Raw genomic sequence first — 13,439 nt, forward strand, 5'->3', positions numbered from 1 at the left:
TTAAAAGTCACGTATTGTCTATTTATTATCACAATAAGTAATTCACAGCAATGACCACTTGAAAATGTGGATTACAGAGCACCACGTATGAAATGAGCCACTCACATCAGACTGTGAACACACACCCCCATGCGGACACGTCCGAGTGCCGGAGGGAGGGGGTTTGGAACTAACACCAAAGTGGACTGGCGGCGGGGGGTGGTTTCCTGCAGTTTTTACGTTAAGCATTTACGATTTTTACAAAATCACCAAAGCTATTACTTTTTTAATTTAGAAAACACAAACAACAAAATTATTTTTAACAGACACTTTAAGTCGTTTGGCACACCTTGGTTTTCTTCGCATCAACAGCACAGACGCCGCCATCGAGGTTGGAACCCATCTCTGAGATGCCCACAGTGCCCCCCGCTTCCTCTGAAATCCAGGAAGGGGCAAGGGCTCAAGGACTGCTCTCCTAGACGAGGTTGAAGTCCCTGCTCCTTCCTCTCTCACGGGGTCTGTCATTCTAGAAGGTTCTCTCCTAAACCACTCTTGCAGAAAGGGTTCATGCCCAGGAAGAGAAGGCAGGTAATTTCGCAGTCATCGCAAACGAGGCCAGTGAGTCCCACCTGCGGCTCTCCAGGCGCGGCTGCCTTCTTCCTCCCCCACGTCACCTGCTCAGGCTTTCTCAACCCCTCAGGCCAGCGCGTTTAGGAGGCGGCACCTGGCATCGCAGTGACAGGAACCTTCTGCGAGACTCTCCAAACATCACATGCCCATGGGTGGCCCAGTTAGGCCTTCAACAGGGCGACCTTGTGTTCCGGGACAGAATCCTCGCTGATGTTGTACGGCTGGGACCCTGGTTCTTGCTTCAAGTGTTTCTCTGCAGAAAACACAAGGTTTTCAAACACTAAGAAAGTGGAAGTGAGGACAGGTCAGCTCAGAGAGCGGGATTAAAGGCTGGCATTTCAGGGTCCTAGAGCACAGGGAGCTGAGGGTCCCCTGGGCCGGCGCCCTCAACCCTGTGCTGTGTTTCACCTAAGTCTCCTTCAGCGCCTCCTCACTTTCCGTGCCATGAGAACCCTTTCGTATTGCTGGGTGGGTCTCCTCGTACGGCTGGGCCACAAGTGGTTCCTGCATCTCCTGCAGATAGCCATCTGAGCTGCTTCCAGCAACAACATGCATGAATCTTACAGATTCATGTTGAGTCGAAGAAGCCAGATGCAAAGAGTCCTTACGACTCCATTTATTTGATGTTCTAGAACAGGCTACACTGACCTACGGTGGAAGAAATCAGAACGTGGTTACCCTTAGAGGGGTAACTGGGAGACAGCATGAGGGAACTTTCTGGAAGGATGGAAATGTTCTACATCTTGATACACCCAGCTGTATCCACCTGTCGGAACTCAAACTGCCCATTTAAGATCTGTTCATTTCACGGTCTGTAAACTGTGCCTCAATTAAAGACACACGCACCCCTAAGAAATAAAACCCCAGAGCAGGAGGGGCCCCTGCCAACGTGCCCACTGCCTCCCCCGCCATCCTTGCACTCCCCACTCTCGGACTCCGATCCTCCCGTTTCCCAGAGTTCCCGTCCTGCAGCCCTGATGCCACAGAGTCTGGGCGCGCGGGCCTGTCTCGGCTCCCCCAGTGCCTCTGCCTGCACCCACCTGCTTCCTCCAGGGTGGAGAAATACTGGACGCCCTTCAGGTCAGCGGACAGCAGGACACGGAGAACGGGGACCTGACGGATACACAAACGTTAGTTCCAGGCAAGGATGATCCTGCTGCGGCACATGAGGGCAGGCGACCTGTGGCAGGCCCTGGGTCCACCGCCCTCTGGCCACGTCGCAGGCTCTCTCAGATCTCCGGGTAGGTACCACTTCCCCTCCACTCAGGGAAACGGACAGAAGAAACGCTGCCTCTGGGAAACGCTGGAAGAGGAACATTTTAAAACTTACACTCTCCGAAAGACACAAAGACAAGTGCTCTGCAAATATGACACAGGATATAACGCATAGTGCACAGATCTGGAGCCAGATGCCCCCAATGAGAAGCCCGGGCCGCCACCCTTGCTGTGTGACCTTGGACAGGTTACTCGGTTTCTCTGGGCCTTGGTATCCTTGTCCCAACATGGGGATGATGATGATACCAACCTCACTGGTTGGTCGAGAATGAATAAAACCCTGGTAAGTACCAGCTGTGACCTACGCCCATGGCGCTGGGCTCCACGTGGTGCCTTGTTTCCCAATGAGCTCACAGATGTCTCTCCCGAGAGGCTGTGGGACGTGCTTCAGTCCCTGTGTGCCACGTGTAGGATGTGGAAGGCAGGTGGCATTTAAGCACAACACAGACCACATCCCTGTGTTGCTGCTAGTCAGCCCCGCTCGCAGGCGCGGGGAGCTGGGGTCCCGCCGTCAACCCCGGCCCAGGCTGCGCCTGCCGGGAGGAACCCCTGCGACTGTGCTCTCAGGGTATCTGAACACCGCGAGGGGAAGCACGAATGCTGTCTGGAACAGCCCCAGGCGCTCTGACAGCTCAGGACAAGGATTCTAATAAATCTCTCCGGGACTTCCTCTGTCACCCTGATCAGTACAGTCTCTGGCAGAACCCTGTTCTCTCCTGAAGCCCCCACGACATTTTTTTGTGTGCATTTCTGTACTTATGTGTCTGTTTTTGCTTCTTAAAATACAAGCTCCCTGAGAACAGGAACCAGCTCTGGCTCACTGTGCACCCCCAGTCCCAAGAGGTGCATGGAAGGGACACCTGCCAGCACTGACCTCAGGGAAGTGAGGTCACACATGCATTCCCTCAAGGGCAGCGGCTGCTGCTCCCCATTTCACAGAGAGGGAGGCGGAGGGGCCGAGGGGACAGGAACGGCTAGATGAGAGGCAGGGCCAGAGCCAGCAGAGGGCCCGGGCCCTGCACAGCATGGCGGCACAGCCCAGAGATGTCACCTTCCCACGGGGCCCAGCTTTTCCTCCCTGTGAACCACGGCTCCACTGTGGGTGGGCAGCAGCCCTGGGCTCACCCACCTGCAGGCCGACGAAGGCGAGGGTGACGCCCTGCTTGTGGAAGTCCTCCAGCAGCTCCCCGAGCCCCAGCACCACGGTATAGTCGATGCTGCAGATGTGCGTGCACTCCAGGACCGCGCAGCGAGGGGGCGATGCTGGGGAGACAGGTGTCAGCCGGGTCACACCGGAGGAGGTGGCCAGAGAAGGCTCTGGCCAGAGGCACGGGGGAGAACGAGGCCATCGAGCGCTCCGTCCCCCGGCATAGAGGGGACAGGGTGGGGGGACCCGAGACAACAGCTGTTTGGGGACAGCGCAGCAGCTTCCTTCAGAGGGCAAACAGGCCCCTTTTCTTCCCTGAATACCAACTCCCCGGAAGGAGTGGGTCCTTAGGGACAAGCGTTGGGGACTGTCACCCTTGCTGCATGCAGACTGTGGGTACCCACTGGACGCTGCTCTGAGATGCTCCGAGACCTCCTGGGCCCAAGAGTGGCGAGCTCCTCCCTGACAGCCAAGGGCAGGGCCGTGGGGTCCTGTGGGAGCCAGGCTGGGGTGCGGAGAGGCAGTGCAGGGCTCAGAGTCACTGCAGTACCCCTCGCCCCGGTCCACGTACCTTCCAGGGCCCGGCTCAGTATTGCCTCCCGGAGGGCCTCGACCGCAGGGAAGTGCAGGCCACTGGCCGGCTGCAGGACAAGCACTGGCCCCTCGGACATCTGGGGACGGCATGGGGGAGGCCAGTGAGTCCTGGAGGCAAGTCCAATAGGGCAGCTCTGCCAGGATTCGGGGGACAAGGGGTGCAGAGCTGGCAGGAGCCCTTACCCCACGCCCAGTGGGACAGCCCTGTACTTTATGACACAAGGACGATACCCGTCCACTAGGCAAACGGCCACCTGCAGCGCTGATGGCGACGGTCACACCAACAGCTCAAAGCACAAGACAATGGAGACAGAGGGTCCTGCCACGGCCCACTTCCCCCACCAGGCCCCGAGGCCAGCGGAGCCCCTCTCGGAGGCCACACGGGCTGCTACCTGCATCTTGGGTCTGGCCACGGAGTGCAGGAGAATCAGCACGGACACCAGGGTCCCTGCCAGGATGCCGTACTGGACCTCCCAGAAGCAGAGCAGGAACGTCACGCAGAGGGGCAGCAAGTCCAGCCCTGGGAGAGAGGGGCCCAGCTGAGGGGTGGCCCCTCGTCAGTGAGCCCAGCTCCCAGAGACCTCTGCGTTCCCTCCAACCAGCAGACGAGGTTGGAGAAAAGCAGAGTATTCGGGGCTTTTCGCATCATAGGTAAAGGTGTCATGGATCCCAAGCAGCCCCGGAGGGACCTCCATATGGGGACTCGGTGACTGATGCTGCCGACAGCCATGCCAGCTCAGGGACATGTCAGAGCAGAAAATCCTTCCCTGCCTGGACTGAGGGGCTGTTAAGACTTGCTTGGCTAGGCCCAGGCCCCCTGCCCTCTGGGAGGAGCCCACAGTGGGCACTTCTCAGGGGACTAAGAAGGGACTTGGAGACAAGGCGAGGGCTGCAACATGGGGGTCAGGGCCACCACAAAACCCCTCAGAAACCGTGTGACTTGGCCGAGACGCATGGCTTCTCTGAGTGGCAGAAGGAGGTGCCCTGGGCAAAGTGGGTGGGCTCAGGGGCAGCCCCGGATTCCACCCCCACACACATAGCTCAGACATGGCCCCCTCCGCCCTGGGCCTCTGCCCAGCAGTGGCATCTGCTATGTCCCACACAGCACATTAACTGAGACCCAGCAGCGCAGTTTCATAGATCAGACACAATGCTTTAGGAACGGGCCCAGGCACGTGTTAGGTGCACAATCAAACCACGGTTCCTTTCACCGGATATCTCATGGGGCCAACGAAAAACCAAAGAAAACAAAACTTGTTACATTAAAGGAACTGCAGGTCCAGGGAATCCTTGAGCCACTGTGAGCGGAGGAGAAAGGGAGGCTGTTACACCGGACGCCACTGGTCATCCTGGAATGTCTCCCATCCCTCCCCCAGCTAGGCCGGCAGGGCACAGGGCCACTGAAGGCAGGTGACCAGGAGGGAAGGGCGGAGGGAGGGGAGCGTGGCGTGCAGCAGATGCGCTCAGCGCTGCGTAGAGCTGGTCCAGGGTGCTCTCGGAGGCCTGAGGAGCTGATGGGAGCCCCTTTTCCCGGCAACCCGCCCTCGGCCTGGCAGTGACACCTCCCAGAACTGCATGACCCTCCCAGCTCCCACCCACCACCATGGGCCCCGGAAGATGATCAGGGAATAAGCGATAACCTCCACGTTGACCGAGGAGGAAATACATACTCTTCACGCGCCAGAGAGTCCCGATGATCTTGGTGTCGAACAGGGGGGCCACGGCCATGATGATGACAGCGGCCAGGGCGGACTTGGGGATATAGTAGAAGAGTGAGGTCAGGTAGTCCAGCGACAGCAGCACCAGGACTCCTGCGGGGGCATCGGAGAGCTCACGGTCCGACCTCGCGACCTCCACTCAGCCAGCAAGGAGCCCGGCGGGAGGGGCCGGCCCTGCCCTCGGGGGACCGGCCGCTGCCCCGTGGTTCCCTGCTCTCCTTTCCTCCCATCCTTCTGCCTGGGCAAAAGGGGAACACAGTGCATGGGGGCGCTCACCTGTCACCAGGCCCCCTGCTGGGGTGCACACTCCCGACTGGGCGTTCACGGCCGTCCTGCAAGGCAATACAGAGGCCCATTAGTTGCTGTCGGACCCCGGAGAGCAGGGAGGCGGCGGTGCAGACAGCTGTGGCTGATCTCCCGAGACAGGGCTGCTCTTGAGGGACTACCTGGGCCCCACGACGTCAGCACAGAGTGGGAGAGGCTCAGGAGCACGAGGGAGCTTTGATGTCCCCTCACCAAAGGGAGATTTCTCGGACCTTCTAAATAACCCAAAGCAACCCATCAGCACACGTGAGAGAGGCCTGGCTGCAAATCGGAACAGCCTACAGAGGACCCGTGAAATAAAACTCGCCCCTGTGGGCTGAATTATGGCCCAGCCCAAATCCACATGCCGAAGCCCCCAGGACCTCAGACTGACTGTATCTGGAGAAAGAGCCTTCAAGACGTGGTTAGGTTAAAACAGGGCAGTTACTGTGGGCCCTCGTGCAATCTGACTGGCATCCTTATGAGAAGAGGAAATTGGGACAGACAGACACCAGGCATCCGTGTGCAGAGGAAAAACCACGTGAGGACACAGTGAGGAGGCGGCATCTGCAAGCCAAGGAGAGGCCTCAGGAGAGACCAGCCCTGCCGACACCTGGATCTTGGACTTCCAGCCTCCAGACCGGGAGAACGTAAATTGTTGTTCAAGCTGCCTCGTCTTTGGTATTCTGTTGTGATCGCCCTACAAATGTAGCACGCTCCCCTACAATGGAATTCTCTGCTGCCACTAGAAATGAGGATGCAGATGCTTGTTTTTACTGCTATGGAAAGATGCTGACGATACTGTCAAGTCGGGGGAAGCCCACTTAACATATACACACGTTACATATGTAGATACACGTACACACAGGCACACGTAGATACACTGTACGAACAGGAAAAAACCTGAAAGGAGAAACTCCAAACTTCCAACAGGGAGGGTCTCCCTGGGTGGTGGAATCAGAAGTTAATTTTGCTTCTTTTTCGCTTCCATTTTGCCTCTTTGGAAAACTGCCCTCAGACAGAATGCCCAGAAAAGCCCCCTCTGCCGTAGGGCTGGTCCTCGGGCCCGCGTCTCCCTTCGCCATCACGAAGGCCACGGAGGGACCGCGACTGGATTTCAGCAGCAGGACAGGACGCTGCCTCGTCGCGCCTCCCAGGAAGCCCTCGCCACAACCTCTGCCCACCCATACTTCCTCCGGAAATAACTGTCCGTCTGTACATCTCCACGGAAGGCCATCTCGTAAGTCGCTGCTCACCTCTAAGGAGGGGTGCAGAAGTGTCACTAATTAAACATGCACAGACTTTTTTTCAGCACCCACTACATACAAGCTTCTGTGCAGACCCTGGGGGGGCACAAAAACGCCACCTTAACGGCACAAGCCTGTAATCCAGCTACGCCCACAAGAAGAGAACACGTGAGAAGTTCACCCGAAACACGGTTAGCAGTTTTGTTTCATAAACATTAACGCAGCACGTACCGTGTCACCGGCATTGGTCTACGTGCTTTTCGTTTAATCCTCTAAGTGACTCTCTGAGCTAGGCCCGGCTATGTGCCCATTTTACAGACACTGAGGTGCGGGGAGGTTGGGCAGTGTGCCCTGCATCCCCTGGGATGGGGTGTTTGGGGCCCTGGGAAGGTCCAGCACTCAGACAGAGTCAGGTCAGTGGTTCTGGGGACTCGGCCTGAGGGCCAGGCCTGCTGGCCAAGCCTTCTTTTTCCTTTCACCACAGGTCACTCTCCCGTCCTGTCCTCCTGCCTTCTAGCAACACCACAGTGGGGTCTGTGCTCGCCCCCATGCCCCACTTCCCAGGCAGAGCTGCTGTCCTTCCCGCCCCCACTTCTTTCAGGAATTAACTCTGCACCAATATGCTGGGAGCACTCCAATGCACTGGCAACTTGCTAGTATTAGATTGCAGCACAAAGCAAGCCAGGTGAGATCCTGGAGGAGAGCACAGCGAGCCCCACTCCTGCTTTCCCACGGATGCCAGGGCTGGCGGGGGGCAGACTTGTGCCGGGACAAGACTGAAACGGCGTCAGGACGTGGGCAGGGCCAGCAAGGGCAAGCTGGTTCTTTGAGCTGGACCAGGACCCTCTGAACTGGGCCTGGACCTCCCTGGAGGCACAGAGGAGGATGTGGTCACTCACCGTCCAAAGCTGCCTGTGACCGGGTAGGAAGAGACCAGGGAGCCCAGCATGTTGGTGAGGCCTGGGGAGAAAACAGAAGGAAAAGTTCAGTGGGGAAGAGGGAGAGCATAAAACAGAGGGAAAAAATAGATGAGATGGGAGGTGGCGGGAAGGGGAAAAACCGGAAATGAAACACAAGCATAAGAGAGGGGAGGAATTATGGAAGGGGGTGTCCTACATCTGCTGGGCCCGACAGCTCGTCCACTCACACACTCTCTCTTTCTCTTAGGGAAGGATGAAACAAACCATGATCTTCACCAGGATTGCTGAGGTCCATTCCAGCTTTAAAATAACTCCGACTGCGGCCTTGCCCATGCACGTTAAAATGCCTTTTCCCTCTATAGCAGAAAAGGGAACCCCACCTCTCCAGAGGGGGCGGATGGCCGAGTTAGGCAAGTGCACACAGCCAGACCCAAGTGTGCGGAGGTCAGCTGCCGTCCACCTACTCCACTGAGTTGAGGGGTAGGAGATCACGGCTAGTCAGCTGACTTCCTCATGTGACACGGATTAACCTCTACTGGATGGAACCCTGCCTGGAGCCTGGCTGGGACCTGAGAACCGAGATACTTAAGCCCATGTTTATCACAATAGACCCCACTGGCATCTGTCTCACCCAGGGCCCTCCACAGAGACCACAGTCTGCCCCCGCTGTAAAATGGGGCCACAGGTTGAAGACCTGCTCTTGAGACAGCCTGAGGGGGGCCCCGCTCAGAATCAGGCCCCCCTGGGTCCCATGGCCCAGCTCACGTCGGAGAATGTGGTCAGACATGAGCGGGCGCAGCAAAGGCTATGCACTGACCACACGTAGTCACCATGACTCCTTACGTGGGCTCCACAAAAGCTGGGTCAGAGACCCGAATCCGTGCAAAGCTGCTGATGGGGGGTCCCCTAGTGCTGGCGTTCTGTGGGACCCACGTCAGCCTCTTGCTATGCGTGTGCTGAAAGCTGCCTGGCCTGTCTCATACCACGGAGTCAGCAGCCCTTGCGGTCAATGTGTCCACCTTAGTAGCCTCAGCTTCGTGACCATCACTTGTCACTTCTGTCTGTGTTGTGCTCTGGAACTCACTGCATCATCAGGAGAGGGGTTTTGTGCTATTTGTAGAAACGGGAATGAGATGCCCTGAGAACTCACATCGGCAGCATTTAATGGTGGGTGAATGGAGAAGTCTACAGATTTTCTCCGTCCAGGGGCCAGTGATTCCGGGGTAACCCCGACTCTACCATCTACCGTGAAATCAGAGAGGGGCACCCCCAACATCCCAGGTGTGACCCATCCCGGGGCCTATGCCCTTTGCTGTCAAGAAACCCAGTGGCTCGGCTCCAAAATGCTGCCATGAAGTAGCCTAGGCAGAAGTTCCCGGTGGACTCCTCCGGGAAGGAGCCCAGCGGCGCTGCCCGGTTAGACCTGTGCCCGCCTCACGAGGGTAGGGAGGAAAGGCAGGAAGGCCTGGCATCCACAAAATTAAAATCAGCAACGATAACCAAATTTAAGATGCATGCCATGCTCTCAAAAGGAATCACCAGAGAGGCCAGATTGATGAAGACAAAACAAAAGAAACTAAATGTGACAGCTGGCACAGGCCCCATCCACAGCCAGGCAGCCTGGGGTCGACCTGAGGCTTCCCTCATCCACCTGCCTGGCCTGGGGGGAGGCCACAGGCAGGGGCAGAGGCAGCCAGGAGCCCCACAACCAGCGGGCTCACCCCAGGCTCCATGTGGCCACGTTCTTCAGTAATCTGACTCCTCCCCCAGCCCCAAGGTCCTCCTCCCACCCCAGGTGGAACATTCCAGGCATTCCTTGGCACGGAATGAGGCTACAGACCTCATGGTCCGGTACACAGCAGGCACTCAATAAGCTTCAGCCAGACTGGACACCAGATGCCAGCTCCCTCCCTACTCCCAGTGATTAAACTGGACCACGTGGAGATGTGAGAACGACTCCACGCTAATATTTCAAAAGGGCCTGCTCCTCGCCCCTCATCTTGAGCATCACCGTATTGGCACAACGGGAGTGACACACAGAGAAGCACACCCAGACCTCAGGGGAGCCGCCCTGCAGCCTTACCGATGGCCAGCAGCTCCTGGTTGGCATCAATGCGGTAATTATTTTGAGAAGCTAAAGAGAAGAGACAATGAAATCACTGTCACTAGATATATGACATTATCAGAAAATGTTCATGAAATGAAAAGATAGGTTTTACATTTCTGTCTACAGCCTTGTCTAGGTTTTGTAAATATAAACGTATAAACACATATACAGTATCTACATACACACAAATGTACATGTGTACGTGTCTGTGTGCGTCACACACAAACGTAGAAAGCCAGACAGCAGAATGTGAACAGTAGTTAATTGAGATGGTGAGGGAGGTTACAGGTGCTTTGTTTCTTTATCCATTCCTGCACTTTCAACAATTTCCACAATAAACATCTATTGCTTTTATAATAAAGAGGAAAAGTTCTAAACCAAAAACCTCTCTGACTACAAATCAGGAAAACTAGAAGGTCACAGATGAGGCCACCCCAGAGAGATGAGCAGGCAAAGATTTACGGGGAACCAGGGGGGCCTGAACCTAGGACAGAGGTGGGCAAACGTCTTCTGTAAAGGGCCAGACTCTAAGTATTTGAAGCTTTGAGGGCTGCGCTCTCTGTCGCGACTACTCATCTCGCCGTTGCAGCCTGAAGCAGCTGGAGAACTCGTCAGCAAGCGAGCCAGATCGTTCCAATAACCCCTTCTTTGTGAACTCTGAAATACGGATTTCACATACTTTTCATGTCTCCCAAAATACTAATCTTCTCTAGATTTTTTTCAAACATTTAACAATGTAAAAGCCATTCTCAGGTCACAGGCAGCTGCCCTGATTCGGGAGAAGGACAAGCTTTACAAACTAGAAGAGGAGGTCAGCTGACTCTAAAAGAAAACGGAAAGTTTTCTAAGATGAATAAAAGCTGGAAGATGCAGATTCCAAGACACCCCCCAAAAAATTATCAGAAAAACAAAAACTGAACAAGAAAGGTGTGAGCTGAACATGTTGCAAACTGAAATGCAGTGTGATCTTGAGCAACTGCTGGTGTCTGAAAAGGAACACCCTTTAGAATGGAAGTTCTCCTTGGAATGGTGTCAAGGTCAAGATGCCGGAACTTCAGAGAAGGAAATTTACTCCTGGCTGACAACCTGGGCTGGGCAGTAAACACACTTTACATAGTCAACAACAACATAGATACCATTTACTGGGTTTTAACCTCTAGAATTAACCTATACCCAAACGCAAGGAGGATTCAACTATGTTGCAGAACGGGGTGAAAATGTCCTCCAGCAAAGTCCAGCGGACCTACGAGGGAAGGGAGGGGACACGTTGAAACAGCCTCAACGCACGTGGAGGGAATCAGAGCACTGAAGACGAATAGATACTTAGATTAATGTTTCCCGGCCTCGCTGAGGGCGAGCAGGGGACAGGCCTGGTGTGCTCAGCCAGCCGGAAAGGGCACATCGTTAAATTTTTAGGACTGTTGTGAGCTGGTGATTAAAAACAGCATTATCAATTAAATGAAAACTCTCAATTAAATTACATTAAAAGCAGAGATAATACTTAAACGTGTCGTTCCTAATGATTCTGCTACATTTCACTGTGACTGTGGAGGTTATCTAACTGCGCCTGTGCGGCGGACGGCGGCTATGGCACACCTCATCCCAACCTGGGGACGTTCAAACTCCACGTTCGGCTCAACACAGGCCGGGGGTCAGGGGAATTTACACCCCAGGAAGTGCAACTGGCAAAGGCTAAATGCAGGGGCTTTTATTTCCACAGGCTGTCCAACATTTCCAGCCACCACTGGAAGGCGTTTTTTTGTTTGCTTTTTTGTTTTTGTGAGGAAGATTGCTGCTGAGCTAACATCTGTGCCAACCCTCTACTTTATGTGGGACGCCGCCACAGCATGGCCTGACGAGCAGTGCTGGGTCTGCACCCAGGATCCGAACCTGTGAATGCCGGGCTGCTGAAGCAGAGTGTGCGAACTTAACCACGACACCACTGGGCTGGCCCCTGGAGGGCATTTTTCATTGTAAATCCATCACTGTTATAGATTTTTTTTTAAAACATGAACATGTATTACTTGGATAAATACTCAAATTTTTAAAAATAGAGCAGACAAAAGCAAGCAAGAAGGTAGGAGGGCCAAGGCGTGAGGGCAGGTGTGGGGGGATGGGGCGGGCATGGGGGCAGGGAGGAGGTACAGGGACGAGGCGTGGGGATGAAGCAGCGGGCATGAGGTGCAGGAGCAGGGGCAGGCGTCTTACCGAAGGACTTGGCCACTGCGATGCTCTCCAGGAGACCCATCAGGGGCACCACGGCCAGCCCTGCCCCCATGTCCTGAGAGAGGAGAGAGGGTGGGTGAGTGGCCCTCTGGGGAAGGTGAGGATGGGTGTGCCCAGGCAGTGGCCCTCCAAGGCGGGCACGGCTCTTCCACATCTAACAGAAGCAAATGTGCTGCAGGCTGTGAGCTCACACAGGCCAGGAAGTGGCTCCTCGTCAAGCAAGGAGCAAGCCGCAGAGCAGAGCACAGCCAATTCCTGCTCTGCCAGGATCCACAGTGGGAGGAACACCCTGGGCTCAAGGCAGAAAAATCAATGTGGAGTCCCCTGAGGCTTGCCCAAGGTGGAATTCTTTCACACCTGTTCCTGTACCCAGAGGCGGCCCTTCCTGAGGACTCAGCTGACCTAGCTGAGCCCAGAGCTCCCTGTCACTAAGCAGATACATTACAGGAACAGAACCGGCCTGGCTCCCCATCTCTACCCACCTGTACCATCTCGGTGAAGGAGACTGTCCCGTTGGCGGTGGTCACTGAGAAGGGAGGGGTCCGGACTGGAGGGAGCCCCTCGGCTATCTCCCCAGTTAGAACGAAGGGCTGGTATCCGGTCACCTCGAAAGAGTACGCAACCAGGGCAGCAAAGGAGACCACCAGGGCATTGCGAGCTAGGACAGAGAGGGAGAAGCTGTCGGTGTAACTTGGTTCCTCTGGGTAGCTGGGGTAAATACCCACAGGAAGCAGAAGACCCAGCCCAGCCACGACCCCTTCCAGGCCAGCCTGGGAAACAGCACAGATACAAGCAAACGTGTGGCAGGCACAAGCACGTGACACCATGGAAAACAAAGCCATTGGTTAGGGTCAGGGTCAGGGCAGTGACACACAGGGCCAGTGTGCAAGTCATCTGCTGGTCACCACCATCTACTGGTGACCACACAGCCGACAGCACAGCTGACAGCACAGCTGGAAAGACACTTTGACATCAGATGTCCAGGGAAGATTCCTCTTCAGAGTAAGACGCAGTGAGAGAGCAGGCTTACTCTGCAGCCGGAAACAACCGACAACTGAACAAAATGCATGGAACAACGGTTTTCAATGCTGGACGTAAAGATGCTGGACATAAAGGTACGAAGGACGATGATCCCTTGAGACGGGACACAAGGGAGGAGAGCCTGTGATGGCCCTGTAGCTGATGGCCTGGAGTGTCTCTAGTGTGTGGGGTGTGGAGGGGGCCCCCAGCAGAGCCTGGGGTCTCTCTGATGGAAGAGGCAATGCTGGGAGTCCAGGGATGTCATGGCGGCTG

General features: G+C 55.6%; 1 protein-coding gene across 1 annotated transcript in view; it reads right to left on the minus strand.

Annotated features, from left to right (window-relative positions):
* SLC26A11 (solute carrier family 26 member 11) overlaps nt 1-13,439 on the minus strand; it is a 23,947-nt gene continuing 10,508 nt past the window's right edge. Inside the window, exons 7-17 of the mRNA XM_023651858.2 lie at nt 12,629-12,804; nt 12,129-12,201; nt 9,897-9,947; nt 7,793-7,853; nt 5,620-5,675; nt 5,296-5,436; nt 4,018-4,145; nt 3,603-3,702; nt 3,014-3,147; nt 1,650-1,722; nt 1-862 (exon numbers count right to left, since the gene is read on the minus strand). Coding sequence (XP_023507626.1) covers nt 771-862; nt 1,650-1,722; nt 3,014-3,147; nt 3,603-3,702; nt 4,018-4,145; nt 5,296-5,436; nt 5,620-5,675; nt 7,793-7,853; nt 9,897-9,947; nt 12,129-12,201; nt 12,629-12,804 — 1,085 coding nt within the window. The 3' untranslated portion in view covers nt 1-770. The remainder of the gene's footprint in view (nt 863-1,649; nt 1,723-3,013; nt 3,148-3,602; nt 3,703-4,017; nt 4,146-5,295; nt 5,437-5,619; nt 5,676-7,792; nt 7,854-9,896; nt 9,948-12,128; nt 12,202-12,628; nt 12,805-13,439) is intronic.

The sequence above is a fragment of the Equus caballus genome, chromosome 11 (genome assembly GCF_041296265.1).
Source record: "Equus caballus isolate H_3958 breed thoroughbred chromosome 11, TB-T2T, whole genome shotgun sequence".
Taxonomy (NCBI): domain Eukaryota; kingdom Metazoa; phylum Chordata; class Mammalia; order Perissodactyla; family Equidae; genus Equus; species Equus caballus.